The 21,380-nt window shown below is 42.2% G+C and overlaps 1 protein-coding gene across 4 annotated transcripts in view; it reads left to right on the forward strand.

Annotated features, from left to right (window-relative positions):
- The window catches only part of negr1 (neuronal growth regulator 1), a 339,493-nt gene that overhangs the window by 187,270 nt on the left and 130,843 nt on the right, over positions 1 to 21,380 (forward strand). For all 4 annotated transcript variants that reach the window (XM_035774613.2, XM_035774610.2, XM_035774612.2 and 1 more), the window contains exon 4: positions 125 to 256. In XM_035774613.2, coding sequence (XP_035630506.1) covers positions 125 to 256 — 132 coding nt within the window. The remainder of the gene's footprint in view (positions 1 to 124; positions 257 to 21,380) is intronic.

The following is a 21,380-nucleotide window of genomic DNA, read 5'->3' on the forward strand; positions in this document are numbered from 1 at the left end:
TTTCTCAAGGAGCTTTATATCATTGTACTAATTATTTTCCTGCATTTAGGGAATTGATGTTGAAGCACCTTGTATACTGAATCTTCCTGAACAGTTTTTTCTGTTTTTTCCCTCTTGTTTTTAGCCAGGAAGTATGACAGTGGAGAATATCTAAACATCACCGGTATCACGAGGGACCAAGCAGGGGACTATGAATGCAGTGCAATGAATGACATTGCCTCTCCTGACACCAAGACAGTGAAAGTCATAGTCAAATGTAAGTACATCTCTGTCCTTGCTACAATTTGGCTGCCAAAGCAGATTCTCATCTATATCAATGTGTACTGTTCATTGACAATGACCCAGATCTCTTTATGTTTGAATGAAAGTCTTGGTTTGAAGTTTCTCAATATTTAACAAGATAATTCCCTTTTTGTCTCGTTGCTGAGGTGATTAATTCACGTTAAGGAAAGGTCTGGCTGTTTTTAAGGGCTATTCCATTATGCAGGTAATGAGTCTTTCAAAATGTGTGAAGAGACAGTAATGAGGACCCAGAGCATTAATGAATGATACTGGCTTTAGTCATCATGGTCACATGGAAATCAGCACTCCTAAGTATGAGGTGGAAGGGTGCTTCACAATTATTACTCTTCCCATCCTCTTCTCTCTCGCTTTTAAGTCTTCCTCTCTGTTGATACCCTGTGCTGAATCATCCTACTGCTATAACCAGTCACAAGTGTGTGAGGAAAAAGGTGACGCCTAGTTTGTTTGATGCTAATCGGGTTGATTAAGGATTTCTCAGATTTTGATTAAGTTACTGTAATGATAATATATTCAGAAAAGTACACTGGGATGGTGATTTGAATGGTCCAAAGTGATATGTTTGGGGCAAATACAATACAATACAATACATTACTCCATATTTTCAAGCATAGTGATGGCAGTATCATGTTATGGGTATGCTTGTAATTGTTAAGGACTGGGGAGTTTTAAAGGATTAAAAGGTAACTGAATGGAGCTAAGCACAGGCGACATCCTAGAAGAAAACCTGGTTCAGTCTGCTGTCCACCAGACACAGAGAGATGAATTCACCTTTCAGCAGGACAATAACAGTTTTGTATTAAATCTAGTTAAGTTACAGTTTTGAATTAAATCTATTTGAAAATATATGGCAAGAACTGGAAATGGTTGTCAAGCAATGATCAACAACCAATTTGAAAGAGCTTGAAGAATTCTGAAAAGAATAATGGGCAAATGGTGCACAATCCAGGTGTGGAAAGCTCTTAGAGACTCACCCAGAAAGACTGTATTCGATGCCAAAAGTGTTTCTACAAAGTATTGACTCAAGGATGTGAATACTTATGTAAATGAGATATTTAATTTGAACATTTTCCCCTGGTGGCACTGGTCCCACTAAGTTTTTCAGTTGGTGGCACCAGCCCATGATTTGGTTGCCTGAATACTATAATTCAAGTGTAATAGACTACTGAGATGCTATTCAATAAATAAGTTGTTCATCTTTTCATGTTCCAAATATTTGAATGTGCAACCCAATTCAGTGATTGTCATGCATTTTGGGTTGACAATTATTGTTGTTATATTTAATGTGTTAAAATACGGCTCCAGAATTTTCTGTATTTTTTTTTCAATAGAGATTACTTTGCCTGCATCTTTATGTGCACTATTATCATAGGCTAATACTGTGTGTCAAAACACGTTAGCTAGATCGCCAAATCTAAATATAATACCCAATGCTACGTAGTAGCCATGTAGCCACATATACTTGAAGACCTAAGTATATGTACATGTGTGTGACTGGTGAAAGCTGCTCAGTGTGAATGTGATGTAGGGGAATGAAAATGGGAACGTAAGACAAGTTGCTGAGGTGAAAAACATTAGTGGGAGGAAACTCCACACGATTCAAGGTAGCTGCGTTCATGTTAGGGGAACATAGCATAAGTGAAACGTTGGTGCAACTCCATAAGATTCAAGAGATTACATGTTACGGCAGGAAACCCATTGTGGGTGGTAACTGTAATAAAGTCTATATTTTATCCCATGATACCCATTGAGGGCCGTAACTGTAGATGACAGGGTAGCTTTATTCACGTCAGGGGAATTTAGTAAAACACGGTAGCTTTATTCACATCAGGGGAATTGAACATAGCGGGAGTGAAACTTAGGTGCAATTCCATACAGTGGTTCCTGCTTTAAAAGTTGGGTCACTGCGCTGCGTGACTTAGAGGTACACAGCATCACGGCTTCATTGCTCGAAAAGAACACCACAAGGGGGAGTTAGAGCACTCATTATGCATTTGGGTCCCAAGGTTTTTATATGACCAATCATAGAGTGGTTCCAATGATGAATTTGATGTGAGCCACCCGTCCCTGGGTGAAGATGGCTGGCGAACCAAATGTAAGTAGTTATAACGAGTCAAGAAGAAAATGTACATTTGAGAGGAATAGGTTAGTTAATGTAGAGACGTGAATATTTTTGTCATTAAGTTAATTCACAAATATCGATATTTAGCTGACTAGCTAACATTAGCCAGCTAGCTAGCTAGTGTTATGACAGGATAATTCATTTATAATTTGTGGTGTCAGATGTTTTAGGGACTACTGAGAACCAGCAAACCAGACTGTCGTCTTGTGAAACAGTGGATGTAAAGAATCAAATTGCATGAATAATTTTTGTAAGCTTGCCTTGAAATGCAGCTGAAGTAACATATCCAGCTAACTATTTACTTGCTTATTGTGTAGTGGAGGATATCATTGTTGTTGTATCTTCAAGTCTGAATGAAGCCCATGGATAGAGTAGAATATAATAACTGTATTATGCCAAGGATGCAAGTCCTATAAACATGTACTGTCGTTATTACCACGCATGAGATTCCCACATTGTAGCCTGTACATTGCATTTTATTTACTGATCATGTACTCTTCCTTGGCAAATACATGTACGGTTCAGGTATGAATCTCTCTGATATGACTGAAAAAGAATGTCTAACTATTTGAATGATGCTGTGTCTGCATGTATTACAATTATACACTTCAACAGTGTTTACCACTCCTGCTCCTGGGTCATCAATGATTATACATTGTAACTATGCAATAGACTAGAAACATTATTTAATTAAAGGCTGATTTGTAATTCATATATGCATATCTAACTCCCTTCATCTGCATTAATCTGAGGACACAGGATAGTATTTCAATGAGATACTTAATTTCAACCAGTGGAGAATGTTAAACGCTTTATTGAAAGAAGTTCATTATCCAGATGTTATACATGCATTGTCATTATGATAATTTGGAGTTGGGGAAAGAGGTGTAGAAGACAGAAAGGGAAAGAGGTAAAGAACACCGGCAGACAGCATATGATTAATGAATTACAATGCTTCCTCTCTCACATCAGGACTGGCTTCCTCTCTCACATCAAAACATACCTGCAGACGCGAGAGATGGATAAAGAGAGAATTTTAAAAAACAAGGCTTAATCATGCTAACACGGTCAATCATCATAATCATCAGGAGGTGGAAGGGGTCTTCTGAGGCCAGACAGCTCTGTAGCTCAGAGCTCACAGCATTGGAATGAAACCCTTTAGATACCACGATTCGATGGGAGATGGAGGCTCGGTGGTTAAACTTGAATTCACCCGCTTAGACACAACTACTCATCCGTAGCTTGGGGAGAGAATTATTTTTTTGTCCTCAAACTTGCGTTGCGTTCTGGGTTTGTTGACTTTTTAAGACCCTGCTGCAGCTGGGGTCACGAAGTCTTGTCGTAAATTCTATACTCATCTCTCCTCCTCTGTTGAGTTTGGGAGATAATCTGTAGGGTTATGGTCTCCTGTAACCTGACCTGATCAAGACAGTCATGACAGCGGGGTGAACAGGCAGTGGCTCGGGTGGTTGTTGTTCTTGATGATCTTTATGACCTTCCTTTGACATCGGGTGGTGTAGGTGTCCTGGAGGTCAGGTAGTTTGCCCCCGGTGATGCGTTGTGCAGACCTCACTACCATCTGGAGAGCCTTACGGTTGTGGGCGGAGCAGTTGCCGTACCAGGCGGTGATGCAGCCCGGCAGGATGCTCTCGATTGTGCATCTGTAAAAGTTTGTGAGTGCTTTTGGTGACAAGCCAAATTTCTTCAGCCTCCTGAGGTTGAAGAGTCGCTGCTGGACCAATTCAGTTTGTCCGTGATATGTATGCCGAGGAACTTAAAACTTATACCCTCTTCACTATTGTCCCGTCGATGTGGATAGGGGGGTGCTCCCTCTGCTGTTTCCTGAAGTCCACGAGCATCTCCTTTGTTTTGTTGACGTTGAGTGTGAGGTTATTTTCCTGACACCACACTCCGAGGGCCCTCACCTCCTCCCTGTAGGCCGTCTCATCGTTGTTGGTAATCAAGCCTACCACTGTAGTGTCGTCTGCAAACTCAATGATTGAGTTGGAGGCGTGCATGGCCACGCAGTCGTGGGAGTACAGGACAGGGCTCAGAACGCACCCTTGTGGGGCCCCAGTGTTGAGAATCAGCGAGGTGGAGATGTTGTTACCTACCCTCACCACCTGGGGGCGGCCCGTCAGGAAGTCCAGTACCCAGTTGCACAGGGCGGGGTCGAGACCCAGGGTTTCGAGCTTGATGACGAGTTTGGAGGGTATTAGGGTGTTAAATGCTGAGCTGTAGTCGATGAACAGGATTCTCACATAGTTATTCCTCTTGTTCAGATGGGTTAGGGCAGTGTGCAGTGTGGTTGTGATTGCATCGTCTGTGGACCTATTGGGTTGGTAAGCAAATTGGAGTGGGTCTAGGGTGTCAGGTAGGGTGGTGATATGGTCCTTGACTAGTCTCTCAAAGAACTGCATGATGACGGAAGTGAGTGCTACGGGGCGGTAGTCATTTAGCTCAGTTACCTTAGCCTTCTTGGGAACAGGAACAATGGTGGCCCTCTTGAAGCATGTGGGAACATCAGACTGGGATAAGGATTGATTGAATATGTCTGTAAACACACCAGCCAGCTGGTCTGCGCATGCTCTGAGGACCTGGCTGGGGATGCTGTCTGGGCCTGCAGCCTTGCGAGGGTTAACACGTTTAAATGTTTTACTCATGTCAGCTGCAGTGAAGGAGAGTCCGCAGGTTTTAGTAGCACTGTATTGTCCTCAAAGCGAGCAAAGAAGTTGTTTAGTCTGTCTGGGAGCAAGACATCCTGGTCTGCGACGGGGCTGGATTTCTTTTTGTAATCCGTGATTGACTGTAGACCCTGCCACATGCCTCTTGCGTCGCGTAAATTAGAATAACAATGATCCAGGGTTTTACCAGCCCTGGTCGCACAATCGATATGCTGATAGAATTTAGGGAGTCTTGTTTTCAGATTAGCCTTCTTAAAATCCCCAGCCACAATGAATCCAGCCTCAGGATATGTGGTTTCCAGTTTACATAGAGTCAAATAAAGTTTGTTCAGGGCCATCGATGTGTCTGCTTGAGGGGGAATATATGCGGCTGTGATTATAATCGAAAGAGAATTCTCTTGGTAGATAATATGGTTGACATTTGATTGTGAGGAATTCTAAATCAGGTGAACAGAAGGACTTAAGTTTCTGTATGTTGTTATGATCACACCACATCTCGTTAATCATAAGGCATACCCCTCCGCCCCTCTCCTTACTAGAAAGATGCTTGTTTCTGTCGGCGCGATGCATGAAGAAACCAGCTGGCTGTACCGACTACGATAGCGTGACTCGAGTGAGCCATGTTTTCGTGAAGCAAAGAACTTTACAGTCTATTATGTCTCTCTAGAATGCTACCCTTGCTCGGATTTCATCAATCTTGTTGTCAAGAGACTGGACGTTGGCGAGTAGTATGCTCGGGAGCGGTGCGCAATGTGCCCTTCTCCGGAGCCTGACCAGAAGACCGCTTCGTCTGCCTCTTTTACGGCGTCGTTGTTTTGGTTCGCCGGCTGGGATCCGCTCCATTATCCTGGGTGGTGGGCAAAATAGAGGATCCGCTTCGGGAAAGTCGTATTCCTGGTCGTAATGATGGTGAGTTGACGTTACTCTTATATCAAGTTGTTCCTCCCGACTATGTAATAAAACCTAAGATTACCTGGGGTACCAATGTAAGAAATAACACGTAAAAAACAATACTGCATAGTTTCCTAGGAACGCAAAGCGAAGCGGAGAGTACCATGAGAGTACTATGGATTAGTTCGGTTATTGACTCTGATTCGCTTGAAAGGGGCATGTTTATCAGCCAGGTAAAAATGGATGAGAAAAATGCCAAGAACAGGGTCTTATATGCAGCTAGTAGAAAAAAACAAATAATATAATAATATACATCAAGGAACACCTAGGGTGAGAATTTGTTTTTATTTCTCTTCATAATTATATGAGGTTCAGAGTTTCAATTTGGTATTTCTAACGCAAGCAATAGGGCAGTGGTCGCTGATATTATTTGCAAAAACACGACTAGCCAAATACTTATGGGAATGGTTAGTTAGGATAAGGTCAATCAATGAGGAGTTTGCTAGGTTTTACATTCATCCGAGTGGGTTTCATTATCAGCGGAATCAAGTTGAACTCAAGCAGATATTCTTAAACTGATCTGATGCACGTGTAAGCCAATCAAGATTTAACGGGGATCCTATTCAAATCCCAAAATATTAAATACTAATATTAATCTAACAGTAAATGTATTGTCCCAAAAAAACATTCCAGTTGTAGCCTACCACCCAATGAGGCCTATGCAATCCCAATTTGCACGTTCCGTATCTCAAAGCCATATCAAATAGATATATATATATATAAATATATAATACCTACAGAAAGTGGAGGACCTCCTCTCTTGTGACAACAGGAAAGTTGTGTCTTCTCCACAATTGGATTTTGAAATGCTGTACAATCTGAACACTTTTCTCCCGGAGCATTTTTGTTCTCTGGGAAAAGAGAGAGAGAGAGAGAGAGAGAGTGTCTCACTCAACACAGCAGCAGGCCCCAGTGAAACTGGCACAGGGGCAGGCTGACACTTTTATTATCATGAGTATAATGTACTTCACTGTTTGACCATATCATGTTTTTAGCCTCCTAAAAAAATAGGAAGTTTTGAGTGACTTGACCATATAGAATGACCAGCAAGCACTGATACAACCAATTCAAAATGTAACTTGCACAGCCAAATCAAAGGGTCACAAAATGTGACTTAATGGTCTGGAGCCATGGATGGGTCTTCTGTTTTGACTCTCTTCTAATAATTACTGTATGAGAATTGTTTTTATAAGTGACCTACAGTATAATGGGCTAGGTGGCAGGTCTCAAAGAGCTGCAGTTTAAGCTGCATGTAATTTATTCTGTTTATCCACTGCCTGACAATCCACTTCCATCCCCTCCGGAATGAGAATGGCGCCATAGGGGATAGCTGCCGTTTTATGGGCTCCTAAACAATTGTGAGTTCCCAGTGGCACGAGCCAACCAGACAATCTAAAATATTTCTATGTGCGCTTTGAGACAAGCAACACTGAAGCATGAATTAGAGCACCAGCTGTTCCGGATGACTGTGTGATCACGCTCTCCGTAGCCAATGTGAGTAAGACCTTTAAACATTTTTCTTAACTGGATTGTTGGTTAAGGGCTTGTAAGCATGTGAAAATACTTGATTACTAGCAGGTGGTTATGCTAAGGGTAAGGTTAAGTTTAGGAATGATAGGGTGTGGCTAAGGTAAGGTTAGAAATGAAAAACATGCCAAAAGAAAACATCTGGATTCTAACTGCTGCCGCAGATTACATACTGTACATCCTGGGTGTTATGCCTTCTGCCACCTTCACCTTCCAACCTCCCCTCCCGATTCCTGTTATGACCCTTTGCCTCATTTCCACTCACCAACAATGTGTTCAAAGACACATGAACTGACCCTCCCATACAATTTTTCAACTGTAAATGACTGGGCTGGGAATGGAAAGCATAGGAATTTAGTTGCTAATGACTTGTTGCGTACCCCTTTTCCTCCTCCATGTCATTAGTACTGTAGGTCTATGTAATCATAACCAGGCTGCTGGGTTTGCATATGTAAGAGGGCTCTTGAAGATAACAAAAATCTGCATTTAAGCGTGTGCATGTATGTGTCTGAATTATATATTTGTGTGTGTGAATCCCCATACTGGGTAGATTGTGACAAATAGGCTCATTTGCAAAAGATAAGGCCTCAATGAATGGATTGAAGTTTCATTGGATCCGCAGATACAGTAGGCTGAGGGGAGGGCTAACTGGTGGGCACGCTGCCTTTCAACGACTCTGGCTTAACTCAGCCTCTGTGGGACAAGAGATGAGTTTGGGCCCAATCCATCCTTCAGGCCACACTCACACATCCCCGTATAATCATAGAGCAGACTGTCACTGGGGAATTCAGGAGAGGACAGACATGCCACATTTGGAATTAGAATAAAGGTATTACCCCTGTCAACATCTCTGGGAAGAAAGGATGATGAAATGATGACAAGAAAGCAAGACTGCGAGAGCAATCTAATCTGCTGACATGCATTTGCTTGTTAAATAAAGGTTATTCTCATTTGCCAATGGGCACAATTGTGGCTGAAGGAGTGACTCAACCTCATAAGAGTCCCTAAGAGAGTTCTGCAAGGTATTATTTTGACTGTGTCACAGCCACAGATTGGGGAATTTTGAAGACTTTCAGTAAAGTACTTTCAGTTTTGTTCACACTATTTTGACAGCCAACTGACCACAGCCATACCCATGTCATAATGTCATAACAGCTGACATAACCTGTCATAATATGGTCATAACACTGTCCTGTCACATATATTTAGACCTGTTGCATTATTTTATGGCTGATTATGACACCTACATAAAAGTGTCAAAACCCACTAAGTCTACCACACAAGGCAAAACATTCCATTACATCGTAACATTTTCAGAAATGTACCATATTAAATGATCATTGTAATTGCGCACACATTGATGTCAGACATGCAACCTACCCCAATGCTCTGTTGCTGATGACTGGGATGAATGCAGGAGCAGATTTCAGGAGCAGACAAGACACCCTCTTTTTTTACTGATGACTTACATAAGAGCATGTGCATGAAAGGCCTATCTGGCTTATATGAATATGATGGCCATAATGCTTCTTAAAAGTGTCATAAAGTGTATTTTCTTAGCCCAAGTAAAGTGACACAGGAGGCTGGTGTCATAACCAGCCATACAATATCGCAGTATATAACACAACAGGTGTAAATATGTGTCATGACAGTGTTATGACCATATTAAGACAGGTTATGACAAGTTATGGCCGCTGTTATGACATAATGACATGGTTATGACCGTGGCATAACATGTTATGACACTGGGTGTCAAGTAAAATGTCAAGTAAAATGTCACGGTAATCATAATTACCTACAGGAAGGATACATTTCCTTTTCTAGAAGTTTTCTAGAAGTGTATATCACAAATACAATTACTATTGAATTTCAGTGTTGTATAATCCCACTGTTTTGCTTTTATTTGTTAACTATAATACAGATGAAGTGAATGACACTGACATTTCAAGGGTAAGCAGTATAATTAAATACATGCCCAAATAATCTCATTCCCCTTTAAAAAATAATTACAGCTTTTAGGTAAGAGCACAGTTGACCTCCGGGCTAATTGCAGATTAGGGCCACTAATTAAAATAAGCAAACCAAAGTAATGAAAACAAAATTAAGCTCCGGCATGTTTGGAGTTTTAATGTTTTGTGTGCCATTTGGCGTAACATTATCTAATGTGTAAAAGGCTGGCACTTCAGATTTTATAGGTGTTTGGCTAAAAATGGCCTAATCCACAATAACCAATTTTGAATCCGGAATAACCAACTCTGAATAAAAACTCAAATGCAGAAGATATTTTCTAGACCTGTGTTGAGGGGAGATTTTGAATCAAATAAAATGATTGCACCAAAAGTATAACGTTAATCACCGTTTTTTTTTTAATAGTCAGTAAATCAAGAACAGTATCAATAAAGGCTGTATTAATTATCTTATGAATTGCTAACTCTGCATGAGTTAATGCAAGTGCATGCCCTCCAATAATTTACCAAGCAGACCTCAATTCTGACAGCCATTGAGAAGGTCATCATTATATCAGATTTCCTGAAAAGCCCCACTTGGCTAAATTATATTTCTGCAATGATTGGACGTGATGAAAAGTGATCTCTGACCCACTTTTCAAATTTACATATTCATATTCGCTGCCGGTGTGGGTGTGATTGGCTGAAATCTCTGAGCACAGATTGATTCAAAGCCATAAAGATCACGTCTAACTTCGACGCACAGAGAGATAAATAGGCAGGAAAGAGCCATGGAAATGCCTCTGTTCGAGATAAAAAGCAATTGAGTCATTAATTAAGAAATTGCCCTCATTGTTGCAGCATGAATTAAGAGCTTTTATCTGAAGTTGAAACTGAAAGCTATAAACAGGTACAATACCCACATTGCTCATGTTTTACTGTTTCAAGTATTGTGATGAGATTTACTTGAATAACCCTCTGTAAAACTGCAAATTGAGACACTTCTTCGAGCTGTCAGTGCATTGCTGCTCCTTGAATCATATTGATTCATAATGAATCATATTGATTCCCAAAAGGTGTGCAAACACCAATAAAATAATACCACCTACTTGTTTTGATTTGACGGTTGCTTAAAACTTTGTACTACATTTCAAAAGTACACACACACACACAGACTGAGTGACATGTCTCGGAGCGCTGTTTGTCTTTCATGAACTCAACATGTCTACCAACGCTCTAACCACTGGCAGTTTCCAAACGCACCAGATGTTTCGTTTTTACCTTCCATCCATACAATATTCAAATGCTGCCACTAGACAAATCATGGGAAATAAATATATGAAAGACGACAGATTATGTGATGTCATGTTGCCAGTGCAGATGCTTATAATGTTGGTGCAGAACCAATGTGTTTTTGTTGTTTTAATTATTACAATTTTGTTAATTCTCTTTTAAACTTCTAGTTGCCCCACATTATGAAATCAATGTGCGGATTATGTAATAGCCAAATGGCCAAGCCAATTATGGCAAACCAATCACCCTCAACACCCTCTTGGAACTGTGATTGTCTTGCCTTTCAAATCCACATTCACAATCTGTCATTAAAAGGTCAACCATACAGCTTAACCCACATGGAAAATATATTTGTATAGTAATCACTGTGAGATGCACATGTCATCAAGAAAGACAAGTTGCCCAAAAGGTAGGGGGCAACTTCATATTAGAAAAAATAGAAATGTTGAGTTTTGAAAGCACTGTTAGCCAACATAACTCAAGGTTACTTTGATAAACCTGGTTCTCTGATAATATGATGAAAATGTGTCACAATTGCAGTGATACATCTCACTCGTAGTAACCTCGAGTTCTCTTTCAAATACTCAATGTATCAAAATGGATTATGGCCAACTCACGTATCGCAGACATTCTCTCTGAAGCCAGGGTCGTCCCAACAGTATCATCCCTCAGAGGCTCCTACACTGAGGACAGTAGGCGCCAACAAAAGTGAAGTGACATCCAGTCGGTAAAACCTGAAATGTATGAGGGGTAGCCCAACATGCCGCATCACAAATCTCTTGTAAACAGAGTTCTTTGAACAGTGCCAAAGAGGTAGCCTAGTGGAATGAGCCCTCAGCCCCTCCGGGGACTGTAAACCCTTGCTATTATAAGGTAATATAATAGCCTCCATTACCCAATGGGATAGTCCTTGCCCGAGAGACGAAGAGTTGGTCACTCTTGCGTAATGCTCTCGTTCTATCCAAGTAAATGCGCAAAGCGTGTACTGGACCCAAACTTCTTTCGTAGAAGTGAAGGGCGTGGTTGGAAAGCTACAAGCTCGTAAGGTGAGACAACTACACTTATCGCTGACCTTATGCATATTGGCGGGTTAGGTAACAAAGTTACCTTGGATAACCCGGGGCAAACTGTAGGTACGAATGTCAGAGACCTGGCCGGGTGGTGCCAGAATAACAACCTATCCCTCAACATAACCAAGACTAAGGAGATGATTGTGGACTACAAGAAAAGGAGGACCGAGCACGCCCCCATTCTCATCGACGGGGCTGTAGTAGACCAGGTTGAAAGCTTCCAGTTCCTTGGTGACTACATCAACAACAAACTAGAATGGTCCAAACATACCAAGACAGTCGTGAAGAGGGCACGACAAAGCCTATTCCCCCTCAGGAGACTGAAAAGATTTGGCATGGGTACTGAGATCCTCAAAAGGTTCTACAGCTGCAACATCGAGAGCATCCTGACTGGTTGCATCACTGCCTGGTACGGCAATTGCTCGACCTCCGACCGCATGGCACTACAGAGGGTAGTGGTATGGCCCAGTACATCGCTGGGGCAAAGCTGCCTGTCATCCAGGACCTCTACACCAGGCGGTGTCAGAGGAAGGCCCTAAAAATTGTAAAAGACCCCAGCCACCCTAGTCATAGACTGTTCTCTCTACTACCGCATGGCAAGCGGTACCGGAGTGCCAAGTCTAGGACAAAAAGGCTTCTCAACAGTTTTTACCCCCAAGCCATAAGACTCCTGAACAGGTAATCAAATGGCTACCTGGACTATTTGCATTGTGTGCTCCCCCCAACCCCTCTTTTATGCTGCTGCTACTCTCTGTTCATCATATATGCGTAGTCACTTTAACTATACATTCATGTACGTACTACCTCAATTGGGCCGACCAACCAGTGCTCCCGCACATTGGCTAACCAGGCTAACTGCATTGTGTCCTGCCACCCACCACCTGCCAACCCTTCTTTTACGCCAAACCCTCATTTATCTACATATACACACTACCTCAATCAGCCTGACTAACCGGTGTCTGTTTATAGCCTCGCTACTGTTATTTTTCACTGTCTTTTACTGTTGTTTTATTTCTTTACTTACCTATTGTTCACCTAATACATTTTTTGCACTATTGGTTAGAGCCTGTAAGTAAGCATTTCACTGTAAGGTCGACACCTGTTGTATTCGGCACACGTGACAAATAAACTTTGATTTGATTTGAATGGTGGACTGACAGTGCGTGCAGCTCACTCACTTTGGAGAAGTAAGGGCAATCAGTAAAAAGTGGTTTTGAAGTAGAGATATTTCATCTCTACACTTTCCAGCGGCTCAAACGGCTGCTGTGAAACAACCTCTAGCACAATTGACAAGTCCCAAGATGGGACAAAAGGCTTGGAGACTGAACATAAGCGACATAAGAGGAAGCTTCCCTACTGTGTTGTTGTCCAAGCTTATATGACAGGCGAGATACCAGCTAAATAGACCTTTACAGTGGAGAAAGCCTTACCTCTAACCAAAAGGACCTGCGAAAAGCATAGAAACTCAGATACAAATTCAAATAAAATCACATTTTATTGGTCACATACACATATTTAGCAGATGTTATTGCTTTTGCAGCAAAATGTTTGAGTTCCTAGCTCCAACAGTGCAGTAGTATCTAACCATTCCCAACAATAAACACATCTAAAAGTAAAAGAGTGGAATTAAGAAATATATTAATTTTAGGACGAGCAATGTCAGAGTCGCATTGACTAAAATACAGTAGAATAGAATACTAGTATATACAGTTGAAGTCGAAAGTTTACATACACCTCAGCCAAATACATTTAAACTCAGTTTTTCACAATTCCTGACATTTATTCTGAGTAAAAATGATGTCTTTAGGTCAGTTAAGATCACCACTTTATTTTAAAAATGTGAAATGTCAGAATGATAGTGGAGAATGATTTATTTCATATTTTATTTCTTTCATCACATTCCCAGTGGGTCAGAAGTTTACATACACTTCAACACAAAGAGACAAGTGATAAGGTCCTACGTCCATCAGCGTTAACATTGCGGTTGGCCTGAGAACAGTTAAGCAGGAAAACAGGGATCAAGTCGTGCTGAGGAGAGCTTCAGGGGCATAGTGATCTTCGCAAGGAAGAGAGCGCGAATAACCAGTGAGTGGGCGATTGGGAGGGGTTCACCTCTTTCGCCACTCGACCTGTCTCCGACATACGTTGTGTGATTGGTTCTTACTGTAGGTCCGTGTATGGAATGATCAGCAGAGCTCTCTGCGCCTTAATGCTCTGTTACCTCTCGGGCAGTTCGGTATTTGGTATCTTATTAGGATCCCCATTAGCTGTTGCAAAAGCAGCAGCTACTCTTCCTGGTGTCCACACAAAACATGACATAATACAGAGCATTAATAGACAAGAACAGCTCAAGGACAGAAATACATACATTAAAAAAATATACAAAAGACACATGTAGCCAACATATGAACACATACACACAAGGTCAAGTAGAGGAGTGGCGTCGTGCAGTGAGATGTTTCTTTATTTGTTTTTTTAAACCAGGTTTGCTGTTCACTTGAGCAATATGAGAATGAATGGAGTTCCGTGCAATAATGACTATATTATACTGTACGCTTTCTTGAATTTCTTCTGGATTTGGGGACTGTGCAAAGACCCCTGGTTGCATGTCTGGTGGGATAGGTGTGTGTGTCAGAGCTTTGTGTAAGTTGTCTATGCAAACAATTTGGGACTTTCAACACATTAATGTTTCTTATAAAAAGAATAAGTGATGCAGTCAGTCTCTCCTCAACTCTTAGCCAAGAGAGACTGGCATGCATAGTATGTATATTAGCCCTCTGATTACAATGACGAGCAAGACGTGCCACTCTGTTCTGGGCCAGCTGCATGACTGGACAATAATCAAGATACGATATAATTAGAGCCTGCAGGACTTGCTTTTTGGAGTGTGGTGTCAAAAAAGCAGAGCATCTCTTTATTACGGACAGACCTCTCCCCATCTTTACAACCATTGAATCTATATGTTTTGACTATGACAGTTTACAATCTAATGTAACACCAAGTAATTTAGCCTCCTCAACTTGTTCAACAGCCACACCATTCATTACCATATTCAGCTGAGGTCTAGAACTTAGGGAATGATTTGTACCAAATACAATACTCATAGTTTTAGAGATGTTCAAGACCAGGTTATTACTGCCCACCCATTCCAAAACAAAGGGTTTCAGTGACTTCATTAGCTGTGGTTGCTGATGCGTATATGGTTGAATCATCAGCATACATGGACAGACATGCTTTGTTTATTGACAGTAGCAGGTCATGTTCAAGTTGTTGAGGAATGTGATTGCTTTTCTTAGTCACTTGTAAATATTGTGTGTTTGTATTGCATTTTTGTAAATGTTGTAAATTATGTATGATTTGTGTACATGCAGGGCTCCCTTGAAAACAGGCCTGGTTCTCAATGGGATTTCCCTGCTAAAATAAAGGTTAAATAAAGTAGTGATGCGCCTATCGTGGATTCCATTGTGATACATCAAAACAAGTATTTCAATGAGAAACTGGATTCATGTTTTTTGGTCAGTACTATGCTGTGATCCACTCAATGATCCGATGTAGGTCTCATGACCAAAACGTTGAGTGATTGTCTTGATCTGGAGCATTCAAGAATGTCAGGGTGTGAGAGTTACCTAAAGGTGAATGTAGTCTTCCACCCATGTACTACATACAGTATGCCAGCTACTCCTGCCATGTATGCCTGACTCAGAGTGCAAGTTTATGAGCTTGAGTGAGCTCATTGTACCTCCTCTCGCACATGTTTTCCTTCATGTGGAGACTCCACTGCTGTTTCTTTGCTGAGAGAAGCTGTGCACTGTATGCTTTCTAGATTGCCAGTACATTTGTTAACATCCTCTCTGGTATCTCACGACTGCTGATTCTGTTCATATTCAAACATGGCCAAGGAAAAGACAGGAACACCATTTTATTCCCATCTTATGGTAATTGACTGGCAACTGTAATACTTTTTAATTAATTATGAGCATTTATAGTGCCTTGTATTGCACCCCCCTTGCCGTTTTTTTTATTTTGTTGCATTACAACCTGTAATTTAAATTGATTTTTATTTGGATTTCATGTAATGGACCTACACAAAATAGTCCAAATTGGTGAAGTGGACATTAAAAAAATTACTTCTTCAAAAAAAAATCTACAACATTTCAAATGGAAAAGTGGTGTGTGCATAACAATTCACCCCCTTTGCTATGAAGCACCCACATAAGATCTGGTGCAACCAATTACCTTCAGAAGTAACATAGTTAATTAAATAAAGTCCACCTGTGTGCAATCCAAGTGTCACATGACCTGGCACATGATCTCAGTATATAAACACCTGTTCTGAAAGGCCCCAGAGTCTACAACACAACTAAGCAAGGGGCACCACCAAGCAAGTGGCACCATGAAGACCAAGGAGCTCTCCAAACAGGTCAGGGATGGGTTATAAAAAAATATCAGACTTTGAACATCCCACGGAGCACCATTAAATTCATTATAACAAAATGGAAAGAATATGGCACCACAACAAACCTGCCAAGAGAGGGCCACCCACCAAAACTCACAGACCAGGCAAGGAGGGTATTAATCAGAGAGGCAATAAAGAGACCAAAGATAACCCTGAATGAGCTGCAAAGCTCCACAGCGGAGATTGGAGTATCTGTCCATAGGACCACTTTAAGCCACACACTCCACAGAGCTGGGCCTTAAGTAAGAGTGGCCAGAAAAAAAGCCATTGCTTAAAGAAAAAATAAGAAAACATGTTTGGTGTTTGCCAAAAAGGCATATGGGAGACTCCCCAAACATATGGAAGAAGGTACTCTAGTCAGATGAGACTAAAATTGAGCTTTTTGGCCATCAAGAAAAATGCTTCGACTGGCACAAACCCAACACCTACATCACCCTGAGAATACCATCCCCACAGTGAAGCATGGTGGTGGCAGCATCATGCTGTGGGGATGTTTTTAATCTGCAGGGACTGGGAAACTGGTTAGAATTTAAGGAATGATTGATTGCGCTAAATACAGGGAAATTCTTGAGGGAAACCTGTTTCAGTCTTCCAGAGATTTGAGACTAGGACGGTGATTCCAGCAGGACAATGGCCCTAAGCATACTGCTAAAGAAACACTTGAGTGGTTTAAAGGGACACATTTAAATGTCTTGGAATGGCCTAGTCAAAGCCCAGACCTCAATCCAATTGAGAATATGTGGTATGACTTAAGATTGCTGTACACCAGCAGGAACCCATTCAACTTGAAGGAGCTGGAACAGTGGGCAAAAAATCCATTGGCTAGATGTACCAAGCTTATAGAGACATATCCCAAGAGACTTGTAATTGCTGAAAAGGTGGCTCTACAAAGTATTAATTTTGAGGGGGTGAATAGTTATGCATGCTCAAGTTTTCTGTTTGTTTGTCTTAATTCTCGTTTGTTTAACAATAACAAAAATCTTGCATCTTCAAAGTGGTAGGCAGGTTGTGTAAATCAAATGACACAAACCCCCCCAAAAAAATCTATTTTAATTCCAGGTTGTAAGGCAACAAAATGGGAAAAAGCCAAGGGGGGTGAATACTTTTGCAAGACACTGTCCATTAGAACTGCTATGAGCAATTTACCCACATTATTGATAGACTTCTAAGCCATAATTAAAATGTGAGGCTTTAATGCGGATATTTAAAATGCTTTGCATCCTCTCTGTCCCTTGCAGTCTCTCACTACAAAGACACACAGAATACACAGAACATCATCTTTCAACATTGTGAACAGTGATATTCTTTATTTGTGGTCAGGAGCACACACCTTGCATCCTAATTACCTGATATTATAACATCAAATAATGACATGGAAATTAAGAAGTCCCCAGTCAGATCAGGCCCAGTAGGGGAGGAGAGGTTGGGAGGGGAGTGTGCATGTGCGTGTGTGTGTGTCAGCTCCAGATGTCATACTTCCACTCGCACTGGCTGGGGCGGAAGGAATGGTGTGCATCGCAGGTCAATCAAATTGCGGCGTTGTGACTATGACCACTGTTCCCTGAAGGAGGGAAAAAAGGTACAGCATACTATGGGGAGTCGCACTCTCGCAACTTTGGTTGAAGGATCTACAATCGCTTTTGACAATGCCAATGAAATCCGCACCTTGCTGGAAGCCCCGCCTTCCACAGGTGATAAGCGTGAGGCTCGGATTAATTCCTTCTATTTAATACCACTCTTCACTGAGCCCTGAAACGGCGGTGCGCCAGTCTGGGTATTGCGCTACCTAGTGGATGTGCCCTGTCCAGCCGTAAGCACACTGTGAGCTACACTAAGAGCACTGACATCCAAGTGATAAAACCTTACAAAGCTATGTGTGGTGAAGCCCAACTCGCTGCATCACATATACTGTATCTCCTACAATCAACCCTTTAAACAATGCCCAAGACGCTGCCACACACCTGGTGGAGTGGGCGAGTACACCGCTTGGTAGCCCTTGCCCCTTGCTGCTATATGCTAGGGAGATAGCCTCCACAATCCAGTGGGAGAGACGCTGTTTAGAGACCGCCCTGTCGTGAGCTGGATTAGAAAAAGAGACAAAAATGATGTCACATAACTGGATTTCCCCCGGGTCCGTTCAATGTACATGTGTAAAGCTCACACCAGACACAAGGCATGTAACCTCTGTTGCTCTTCAGAAGCAAAAGGAGGAAGCTAAAAGGAAATAGCTCAAGGCTAAGGGCCTGCAGGACATACTGTAGCCATGACTCTAGGGGCGAAAGGTCGCATTTGGACGTAACGTCACCTTAGAATCACCCCCCTTTTGACCTGCTCCTTTTCTGCAGCAACCAGTGTTCCGGGTCAACAGCATCAATATAGCTTCTGTCCCTCTCCTCACCACTACCTGGGCTCGAACCAGGGACCCTCCGCACACGTCAACAACAGCTCCCCTCGAGGCATCGTTACCCATCGCGCCACAAAAGCAGAGCAAGGGGAACAAGATTCTCAGGAGCGAGTGACGTCACTGATTGAAGTGCTATTAGCGCACACCACCGCTAACTAGCTAGCCATTTCACATCAGTTACACTTACATGAGACTGTATAGCCTGGATGAAGCCCGGCCCATTATGGACACAGTGGGCTCGGGCAATGGCTGACGTAGCGCCCTGTTTGGCAGTAACCAAATGTGGGGCCGTTGACGTCACAGTAATGTTTTTGTGGAGGGGCTCACGGGTCATTCAGATCTGTGCTAAGGCCGCTCGCTCCGGTGGTTACCCGACCCATGTGCCTGGAGGCTGCTTCTTCCCTCCAAATACAGGAATTGGAAATAGGAATGTGATTGCCATAACGCCGGGGGAAAGCTAGTGAGCTTCATTTGCCAGAAGTTATGCATGCTAGCATTAGCCATGATGAGGCTTCTAGTCTAAGGTAGCCTAGCTAGCTTCTTTGACCTCAGCACGGTCCGTTTATAATAACAAAGCGACTTAATGCCAGCTACGTATACTAAACAATGACCCAATCCATCTCCGTGTCCCGCAACTCAAGCCCCCTTAAGAACGCTACACAATTGTAAAGACAACCTGCGCCGCGGACTAGTAGGGGAACAGTGCTAGCCATCCCCTAGTCTCGCACATGAACTGATTGGAGCAATTACAGCCTGAGCATGCAGCGACCCGAGACATACAAGGCAATAAACATAACTTTTAATTCATTGGGGCATGGTCGCAAACCTGAAAACAGCTTGTTAGCCTTTAGCCATCTTACTTATTGCTATAGCCAAGCCAAGCAATTTTAAGAATAACTAATTGTTTATTGATAGGGAAACTTACAAACTTCAGCACACAATGTCCAGGGGGTGAGCACGTTAGTTGGTTCAACGTAAGACAGTCTCGATTTGTAAGACAGTCTCCAATTGTTTGTTTTAGTAGCTCGAATCATATCTGTTCATACCGAGGTGAAGAACAGAATAATTGAAGGAATGAATTCGAGCCTCACTCTTATCATCTGTGGAATGTGGGGCATCCAGCGAGGCACGGATTTCATTGGCCTTGTCAGGTGTGATTGTGGATCCTTCAAACGAAGTTGCAAGAGTGTTCTACCGAAGGGAACCATTATGAATGTGATTTACATCAGGGTTATAGTTTGAAGTATCACTGATACATTCCCATATAATAAATTAGCCCCATGCTGCATGCATCAGTTACAGTGATATACTATAACAACTGTAGAATCATGGTTAACATACAGAGAATATTTAAGAGACATCTTCCAGGGAGGAGATGCTAATTCCAACCCAAATAAAGTCAAACCAATACACTCAAGCTATTTGGATGTAAATCTCTCTTTAAATACACTACATTACCAAAAGTATGTGGACACCTGCTCATTGAACATCTTATTCTAAAATCATGGGCATTAATATGGATTTGGTCATTTGCTGCTATTACAGCCTCCACTCTTCTGAGAAGGTGTTGGAACATTGTTGCGGGGACATTCAGCCACAAGAGTATTAATGAGGTCGGGACTTGTAGTCTGCGTTTCAATTCATCCCAAATGTATTTAGCTGGTTTCATGTCAGGGCTTTGTGCAGGCCACAACGATCTCGACAAACCATTTCTGTATGGACCTCGCTTTGTGCACGAGGGCATTTTCATGCTGAAACAGGAAAGGGTCTTGCCCAAAGTGTTGCCACAAAGTTGGAAGCACAGAATCGTCTATAATGTTTTTGTTTGCTATAGCTATAATATTTCCCTTCACTGAAACTAAGGGGCCTAGCCCAAACCATGAAAAACAGCCCCAGACCATCTTTCCTCCAAACTTTACAGTTGACACTATGCATTAGGGCAGGTAGCATTCTCCTGGCATCCGCCAAACCCAGATTCCTCCGTCAGGACTCCCAGATGGTGAAGCGCGATTCATCACTCCAGAGAATGCGTTTCAACTACTCCAGTCCAATGGCGACGAGCTTTACACCACTCAAGCCGACACTTGGCATATTGCGCATGGTGATCTTAGGCTTGTGTGCGGCTCCTTGGCCATGGATACCCATTTCATGAAGCTCCCAACAAACAGTTATTGTGCTGACGTTGCTTTCAGATGCAGTTTGGAACTCGGTGGTGACTGTTGCAACCGTGGACAGACGATTTTAACACGCTATGTGCTTCATCACTCGGCGGTCCCGTTCTGTGAGCTTGTGTGGCCTACCACTTTAAGGCTGAGCCACTGTTGCTCCTAGACTTTTTCACTTCACAAGAACAGCACTTACAGTTGACCAAGATAGCTCTAGAAGGGCAGACATTTGATGAACTGACTTATTGGAAAGGTGGCATCATATGATGGTGCCACATTGAAAGTCACTGAGCTCTTCAGCAAGGCCATTCTACTGACAATGTTTGTGGAGATTGCATGGCTGTGTTCTCGATTTTATACACCTGTCAGCAACGGGTGTGGCTGAAATAGCCAAATCCACTCATTTGAAGGGGTGTCCACATACGTTTGTATATACAGTATAGTGTATGTTTCTCAAGCTCT

Source organism: Oncorhynchus keta, chromosome 8 (assembly GCF_023373465.1).
Source record: "Oncorhynchus keta strain PuntledgeMale-10-30-2019 chromosome 8, Oket_V2, whole genome shotgun sequence".
Lineage (NCBI taxonomy): Eukaryota > Metazoa > Chordata > Actinopteri > Salmoniformes > Salmonidae > Oncorhynchus > Oncorhynchus keta.